This window comes from Setaria italica, chromosome IV (genome assembly GCF_000263155.2).
Source record: "Setaria italica strain Yugu1 chromosome IV, Setaria_italica_v2.0, whole genome shotgun sequence".
In the NCBI taxonomy this organism is placed as follows: domain Eukaryota; kingdom Viridiplantae; phylum Streptophyta; class Magnoliopsida; order Poales; family Poaceae; genus Setaria; species Setaria italica.
The window spans coordinates 13,647,099-13,656,465 of NC_028453.1; the positions used below are offsets into that span (position 1 = coordinate 13,647,099).

Sequence of the window (9,367 nt, forward strand, 5' to 3'; positions counted from 1 at the left end):
ATTCAAACGTAGAGTTACCTCATATTATTTTTAATAATGGCATGTGTGGGTAATATAGATGCAAATTTAAGGTGTTACTTTAAGTTTTTTAAGTAATAGTGGTAGGCAATTCAGTTGCAAATTAGGGGGTTATTTTAAATATTGTTTATAATGGTATAAGTGGGTAATTTTGATGAAGATTAGGGGGTTACTTTAGTTTATTTTTTATAATGGCAGAGGTGGGTAATTTATATATAGATTTAGGGGGTTACTTTAGGCTATTTTCATATGGCATATGTGGGTAATTTTTTAGGAAACATAATAGATCCAATGGCTATGATGATTTGAATCTATCGATTGATGGTCGGATGTTTTGATTTTTTATGAGAATTTCTAGGATTCCTCTCTTTTTCTAGAGTGTCCACTAGCAATTCTAGGTGGCTTCATCTGGAGGCTTCAAAAGGAGCCTCCAATTAGACCAATTATGATATATTTTAGTTAGTAATTACTCTATAATATTTTCATCCACATTTATAATCTTTAACTTTTCACTTTGCATCGCAGGTATGCGCTTGAATTTGTTTAATGAACCTTAAGTTTGAGATACAATTTTAGCATAGAAATCTATATTCTCATCACTTTATATCCTTATAAACGGTGACACATCTTTTGTATAGACCTTAATTATTATATCGTATATCAATAGTGAAAGATATAGAAGATTTAGAAATCATATATTGTTGTATATTTTTAATTAAGGTTATTTGATTCAAACGTAGGGTTAGCCCATGTTATTTTTAATAATGGCATGTGTGGGTAATATAGATGCAAATTTAAGGTTCCTTTAAGGTTTTTAAGAAATAGTGGTAGGCAATTCAATTGCAATTAGGGGTTATTTTAAATATTGTTTATAATGGTATAAGTGGGTAATTTGGATGAAGATTAGGGGTTACTTTAGGTGGGTAATTTATATGTAGATTTAGGGGGTTACTTTAGGCTATTTACATAATGGCATAGGTGGGTAATTATTTAGAAAACATAATAGATCCAAATGATTTCAATCTATCGATTGATGGTCGGATGTTTTGCTTTTTGTGAGAATTTCTAGGAGTTCTCTCTTTTTCTAGAAAAACTATCCACCTAGAAATCCTAGGTGGCTTCACCTGAAGACCTCAAAAGGAACCTCCAATTAGTAATAATAAGATATCAAAACATTATTAGGATCTTCCAAACATGGCTCCAAATCAGTATCCGCACAGCTTGCACCTGTACATACTACAAACAAGATGGTGCTCAAATTTCAAATTGGAGGACGAACTATTTTAGTTAGAACAAGAACATTTGCTGTGGTGGGATCTTTTCCTCCTCAAAACAAAAATAGATCAATAAAAGAGAAGTACGTGGTAACTAGCATCCAAATTTGACGTCTAGCTGCTAGCAGTACTATTTTGACATCCTCACCATATACTGAATTTAGTTCTTGCTCCACCACCGTGACAAACAGCCCGTTACGAAAACATTTTTTTTGAGATTTCTTTGCTAAGTCAGTGCGACAACGATCGCCTCTGGAATAGAGTTGATTGCCGGAAACATCGCCGGAAGAATTGATTCCATCCAGTTACCAACAGTTACCAACCGGGACTAAAGGTCCTTCACGAGTTAAAATAAAATGATTGTATCACCTACTTAGTTAGATGTGTTGTGCAGGTGAGATAGTAAGGAAACTACATGTGAGGCTTGAGGTCGTGGATTCTAATCCCACACATAGCGCACATGCATATTTCGCGTGAAAAATCGTGTGACTTGTAACTCATGACTTGTGCATGTGGGGGCCTCCCGGGAATTTCTAATATTTTTTTGCGCAAAACCCTCTAGTCCCGGTTGGTATTTCTAAAGATATGGCTTTAGTTCTAGGTGAAAGGTCGGGACCTTTACTCCTAAATAATTAGTTCTGGTTGGAAAAACCGAGACCTGTAAGGTTTCCGAAGGTTTCGAACCGGGACTGACGCTCGTTTCTTCGACGGTGGGAGATACACGGTTGAATTTGATTGTCTGATGCTCAATCAAAAGCCAAACTAACCTTTCTGCATTTGGATTATTGCACGTACATGTAGCAGGCCACAAAGATAAAATTTACACAATAATTGATCAACATATTTTTTTTTGTCCATGTAAGAACTAGAGATTACACAGACCTCCTAATCAACAATCCATGGCGCAGAAGTTATCACCATTATTGTTTCTTGATGATGTGGAAGGGTACTAGAGGCATCATCTGCCTCTGCTTATTTTGCTCATCCCTGATCTGGTAACAAAGTAGCTCACGACCATGGGAACTGCGTGCTAGTTTATGAAAGCAGCCAGGAGACAATGGATTTGTGACCAGATGGAAAACAAAAAAAAAAAATCAAGCAGCCATCAATAAAGAAAACAGAGGCCTCACTTGTTATATTTATTCTGTTACCATTGCAGAGGTCTATGCGTTGGCTGAGATCAGACCAGGAGATTATACAGGTACAACACATTACTTGTATCACTTCCACAATACACACGACATATGCTACTTCTCTCCATAGAACCAGACCACAAAATGCTGCATGCTACTCCTAACACTCTCTCTCTCTCTCTCTCTTAAACAGAAGCCGACAGGTTAACTGCTGGTCTATGTACTAATAGAGAAGGTGAAAAATACAAAATAAAAAAACAATTACAAGTTTACAACACAGAACAGCAACCAACACACTAACGCTTCCATGGACGTATTATTGTTGTTATCTTCCTCCTGATAGACTAGAGATTGTACCAAAGCTCGTCACCATATCCGGATACGAGATGGTGGACATGTCAAATTCTTTGTTCTGCATCATCGCTAGTACATGGAAGCTCAAATCCGTCGATGCCAGCTCTGGGAGTGGCGTCACGCCGTCGAGATAGCGCACGACCTGCCCCATGGCAGGTCTTGCATCGGCAAACGGGTGTGAGCAAAGAAGCCCTAGTTTCAGCACCAATGCCGCTTCCTCGACGTCGTACTCACCATGGAGCCTCCCGTCTACTGTCTCCATGAGTGACCCATTGCGCCAGTGCTGGAGCACCCAATCGACCAGCACAACATGGCCGCCGCCACTTTGCCCGTTCTCCTTGATGGGTTTCTGCCCACAGGTGAGCTCCAGGAGGAATACGCCGAAGGCGAACACGTCAGTTAGAGGGGAGGCTTTGCCTGTGCGCATGAGCTCCGGGGATAGGTATCCCATGGTGCCGACCACATGTGTGGTTTGGGAGTCCTTGCCATGGTCATACAGCCTCGCCAGCCCAAAGTCACCAAGCTGCCCGTTCATGTCTCTGTCAAGCAGTACGTTGCTTGCTTTGACATCTCTGTGGACAACCACTTTCTCCCACCTCTCGTGCAGGTAGACCAATCCTGCTGCAACACCTTTTATGATGTGAAGTCTTTGTGCCCAGGTCAGCTTTGACTTATCCCCGTCGTCCGTATACAGATATTTGTCAAGGCTACCATTTGGCATATAGTCATAAACCAAGAGAAGTTCACCTTTCCGCCGGCAATAACCAAGTAATTGTACTAGATTGCGGTGCCGGATGCGGCCGATACTGGTTATCTCGGCAACAAACTCCTTCATTCCTTGCCTTGATTCATGGGACACTCTCTTCACGGCAACCTCCATCCTAGACGTCCGAAGAATTCCTTTGTAAACCCTACCAAAACCTCCTTCACCGAGAAGATGTTTATCCTTGAATCCATCGGTTGCACGGTAAAGATCCTTGTACGAGAACCGGTGCGGCCCAAACTCAACCTCCCAATCCTCACGTAGCTCAGCGTACCTAAATCTCCTCCGGACAACTAGAACAACGATACTGCCCAAACAAAGCACAAATGTTGCGGTAACAATTGGTAGAACGATTTCCAAAACCTTGGAACGCGGTTTCGGACCAGCACGAGGTAGGTTCGGCAGCTTGGCGATGTCGATGGCAGGAGCTTGTCTGTTCAATCCGAAGCTCCAGCCAAGAACACAGTGCCGCGAATTCACACGACCAGTTGCCGCCGAGAAGCCGAGATACACTTGGTCAGTGAGCACCGTTGAGAGGTCGTAGATGGTTGAGAGCAGTGGCTTGAGTGGTCTGGTCATTCTGAGGGGTGCCAGGGTCACGTTGATCTGCTTCTTCTCGCCATTGTAATCCACCCAAACCTGCATGGCCTGACGGCTGATAAGCTTGAGTTTCTGGAACTCACCACTCTTGTCGTCGTAGTACCCAGCGTTGTAGGATCGCAGGGATTGGAGGCCATTGATGTCGATCCCGACGTGGTTGTTGTTGATATCCTTGAACTCGACGCTCTGGATGGTGTCGAGTTCCACGGCGAAGAGGTTGTTGCTCGCGTTGCCGTTGTTCTGGACGTTGGTGAGGCCCAGATACTTGGCCGGCAGAGCGGCGGCGAAGTCCTTGCCTGGGGCGATGAAGAAGGTCATGCCATGTGCACTGAAGTCGGGGTAGATGGAGACGATGCCAAAGACGAAGGTGACCGAGAAGGACTGCACTGTGCCGTTGGTCGAATTGCGGAGGCGCAGGGGAGCTGGGTGGAAAGCATGGCCCTTGAGGTAGGCCGTGCCATTGGTTAGCTGGAGCAGGCCACCAGAGGTGATGGTGGCGGTGCCGTCCAAGGTGAGGTTAGACCCTGCAAAGCCGGAGTAGGTGAATTGGCCGCCATCGGCAGATACTTCAAGCAGGTTTGGGCCAAGGGATACGATCAGGAGAAGGTGTAGAAGGAAGAACATTTTTCCTCTTGTGAAATCGAAGCTGGGTTGTGGCCTCTGAGGAAGGATCATGCGATGTTTTGAAGTGAGAATAAATTCTCTTGGGAAAGCCTTAGACTCATGGTTTTCATATCCTGTCTGCTATGTATTGTCAAAAGTTCACTTGCAATTGGATGATTCATTGAATGAAGTAAGGCACGTGTCCTGGTCCCTTGTCTACATACTTTCTTGGGTGTCCTTCTCATATCAAAACATTGACAAAAATGCAGTACATGATGTCATCTATAAAAAGGTTGTGCCTTAAAAAATGACCTTGCTCATTGAGGCTCCTATGGTAATTCCGTGTTCTAAAAAACTTGAGGTGGATTTTGCATCAAGGTTAAACTTGTGGGCACGTTAGGGGGATTTCCAGGGGAATTTAAATTTATTTAACGATTCCCCTGTCCTTCTAGCAACTTTCATGGAATGTAGAGGGAAGGTACATAACTATGAACACCAAACATCTAGATTCAGCAGAAATCGCCTAATTAAAGATCTTGTTTTATGGATGTATATATGGACGAACTTTTGTAGAATGGATGGAGTATTCTACAATCTGACAAGTCGTGTTTGGTGGCTTCCCGGTGGTTCAAGTCTTCAAGGTCACCTGATTGTCCAGCTGCCGTCAGTGTGGACCATAGGTCATAGCTGCCACACGTAACAGAGAAAGCAAAAAATTGACCAACCTGTAAGCTGCAACCTCGGAGAGAGAATCCAAAATATCTTCCGCGGCGTGCTGATCTGACTTTTTAACACGTACGAAAACCCTGTTGCAGTTTCCTCTGCGATTTGAACCTGTTGAAATATCTCAGATTACCTTTAAACACGTCAAAGAAGCAGGTTCAAGTCCCATCCACATCAGAGATACAGACATATAGTACGTACTTGTCAATAATTCACGGCTGCCTTGTGAACAAGGTATTTGATGTGAGCCACCAACCAACACAACCCTTCATCGATGCGAGATGAACAATCAATACATGTAGAGATGCCGTCATTGACCAGGAAGGGTTGATTAGTACCCAGTACAGTCGGTGGCGCATGGTCGGATTCAGAATTGAAGATGAACGGCCCACAACTTTGAGGATCTTTATGCTTCCACAATTTCAAACAATGGTTCACACCGACTATTGGTTCTTTGTAACCTTTTACCGACCGACGATTTATCGGTGATAACAGACTTTTACCGACCCGTGTGCGATGCTAATTTGATGTTATGGTGTAGTGACAATGTGCTTGCAAATATGTGCGATGATTTTTTTTTGTTCGCAGAAGAAATCAAGAATGTAGTTGTCCTAAAGTCTTTTCACTCTCTGTAACCAGATATTTTGTAAGAGGTGAAGTGTTTTATTTTTCAGTTAATTCCACACTGCTATGTAGCATGCTTTTTTCTCATTGATACTTTCGTGGATTGGACATGGTGGAGGCTATATGTGGGCGGATTTTTTTGTAAATTGATGGAGTATATATTTATATTCCCAACTCTTTGAATGTTAATTGTGCAATCCTGATATTAAATTGAGACCAAATGTTTTACGATGCGCAATTATTAGCCACCACTTGGCTCCAACTATTTACATTGATCGGGGGGAAAATCACTTGATACAAATATATATTTTGTATGGGACAAAGCACAATAGATAGCACTGCATGCATGCCATCTTCCTACTGAGAGGCCAGAGATGTTGTTCTAATGCTTTCCCTAGACGACGATGGATACGATCGTATGTACGAGTCAAATCCTTGGTTCTGCGTCAGTGCCAGCATGTGGAAGCTCATATTGGTAGGGATCAGCTCCGGCAGTGGTACCTCCTTACTCAGGTACTGCACCACTTGCCGCATGCTGGGCCTTGCATTCACAAAAGGATGTGAGCACATGAGCCCCAACTCGAGCACTAGACATGCCTCACTAACAATGAAGTCACCCCGGAGGTTCGCATCAACCGTGTCAACAAGCGTTCCTTCGCGCCAGTGCTCTAGCACCCAGTCAACCAGCATAACCTGTTTGTCACTTGCGTCTTGGAAAATAGGCCTTCTCCCACAAGTGACCTCAAGGATGAATGTACCGAAGGCGAAGACGTCTGTTAGCGGGGTTGCCTTGCTTGTGCGAGCAAGCTCTGGGGCTAGGTAACCTATGGTACCAACCACATGAGTGGTCTGTGGGTCTGTGCCATGGTTGTACAACCTTGCTAGGCCGAAATCGCCAAGGCGTCCATTCATCCCACTGTCGAGGAGCACATTACTTGCTTTGATATCTCGGTGAATGACAACTTTCTCCCACTCCTCGTGGAGGTACAGTAGGCCAGAGGCTATGTCCTTGATAATCTTAAACCTTTGCGGCCAACTCAGAGTTGGCCTTCTTTCATGATCATACAGGTACTTGTCAAGGCTTCCATTAGACATGTAGTCGTAGACTAGAAAGAGTTCACCTTTTCTTCGGCAATAACCAAGTAACTGCACAAGATTGCGGTGTTGGAGGCGGCCTAGACTGACAACCTCTGCGATGAATTCCTTCATGCCCTGACTTGAGTTATGTGACACCCTCTTCACAGCAATATCAAGATCAGAAATAGGAAGCACACCCTTGTACACTCTCCCAAACCCTCCGACGCCGAGCAAGTTCTTGTTTCTGAATCCTTCAGTGGCACGGTGCAGATCCTTGTAGGGAAACCTGTGTGGCCCGAACTCGACCTCCCAATCTTCCCGTAGCTCAGAGTACTTCGTTCTTCTACGCATGAATAAAATGATGACAGTGCCGAGGCAGAAGACGACTGCTGCAGATGCTATTGGGAGGACAATCTCCAAGACCTTGGACCGAGCCTTTGGGCCTTCACGGGGCAACTTTGGCAGCTTGGTAATGTCGATATCCGGAGCAGGAACATCCATGGCAAAGCTGAAACCCAACACGTAGTGCCTCGAGTTGAACGAGCCTGTTGCCGACGAGAAGCCGACATACGCCATGTCGGTCAGCACCGCAGATAGGTTATAGATGGCCGAGATCAGGGGTTTGGCAGGTTTTACCAACCCGAGAGGAGCTAAGGTCACGTTGATCCGGTTGCTAACTGCGTCGTAGTCGACCCACACTCGCATATCCTCATGGCTTATCAGCGAGAGATTCTTAAAGCTTCCATCATCGTCGTAGTAGCCGGCATCACTGGAGTTAAGAGAGATGAGGCTGTTGACGTCGATACCGACGTGGTTGTCGTTGATGTCGCGGAACTCGTCCTGCTGCAAGGTGTCCAGCTCGACGGCGAACATCCGGTTGCGCTCGTCGCCGTTGCTGGTGACGTTGACGAGGCCCAGGTACTGGCTCGCCAGCGCGGCGGAGAAGTTCGTGGTCGGGGACACGACGAAGACGATGCCGTGGGCGCTGATGTCGGGGTAAGCGGAGAGGATGCCGAAGACGAAGGAGGCGGAGAACGACCTCACCGCGCCTGCGCCGCCGCCCTCCCGGAAGCGGAGCGGCGTCGGGTGGAAGGCGTGGCCCTTGAGCTGGAGGGTGCCGTTGGTCAGCTCGAGGAGGCCGACCGGCGTGACAGTGGCCGTGCCGTCCATGGTGAGATTGGCGCCGGTGAAGCCCGAGTAGACGAACTGGTCATCGGCACCGCCTCCGGCGACGAGTGCAGCAATGGTTTGGACGACTCCGAGGAGGAGGAAGCTGGTGATGATCTTCATCATCTGAGGCATGGATTGCTCATTCGTGCGCGGTCGTGCCTCGCTTCTTAGACCTAGGACAAGAGAAGGGAAAAATGGAACGAATTTCTACTTGCCTCTGCATATGAACAATCTAGGCGAGGAGTGTTCCTTCCCGTGTTGTCCGAGTGTTGGACGGGCATGAGTAGTCGTTCCTGCCGTACGTCATTTTCTTCCTTTTTCTTTTATTTTTTTCAGAGGCGTCGCGTCATTTTTTTTAAGAAGCGCGTGGTATGGTACAAAGTACAAGTCTGGAATGAATTTTCTTTTTGAGAAACAACAAATTAAAGAAGCTAACGGAGACTTTCAGAGTGGCCTCGTGAGATGTGTCTGAACATGACATCAGCAGGAAACTGGTACTGAAGCTACGTGCCTAGGTATGTCACTCGAACAATCACGTTCAAAGCAAGAGGAGAACTTGGGCATAGCTATCTAACCATCGGCCTATCGCCTTTCCAAAGGGCTCCATCGTTCGATCCAACTACCAACGACCAACTGTGCTCCGAATTGCCAAAGAACAAGCGTGGTTGTACAATTGCAGCACATCCTTCTAATCCCAGCCGGATCACGTGACGACGTAGCATGTAACCATTTCCCCAGCAGCTGCCACTGATTAACCAGAGCTGCCCAAAATTAGCTGGTGGAACGCAGGCAGGGGGAATGTTTTGTTTATAAATATTATCATAAAATATGGATTGTAGTTGATACTTCAAAACTAATAAAAGGAAGAAAAATCCATTTTACTACCCTCATCTATACCCTTTGTCCATCCAACCCCCTCAACAAAATTTAGGCTCGATTCACTTCTCTGAACTATTTCAATTGGTCCAATCTACCTCTAAAGAGATTTGTTTTTTTCTCTCCAAATACAAGTTTGTTCTAAATTCAAA

At 45.3% G+C, this 9,367-nt stretch overlaps 1 protein-coding gene across 1 annotated transcript; it reads right to left on the reverse strand.

The window, feature by feature from the left end:
• Window positions 1-2,401: 2,401 nt before the first annotated feature.
• On the reverse strand, window positions 2,402-8,588 carry LOC101761372 (L-type lectin-domain containing receptor kinase IV.2-like). The gene is made up of 2 exons (XM_022825731.1): window positions 6,526-8,588; window positions 2,402-4,443 (listed from the first exon to the last, which is right to left on the reverse strand). The coding sequence occupies exons 1-2, from the start codon at window positions 8,469-8,471 to the stop codon at window positions 2,751-2,753; spliced, it is 3,639 nt and encodes a 1,212-aa protein (XP_022681466.1). The 5' UTR covers window positions 8,472-8,588; the 3' UTR covers window positions 2,402-2,750.
• Window positions 8,589-9,367: the final 779 nt, after the last annotated feature.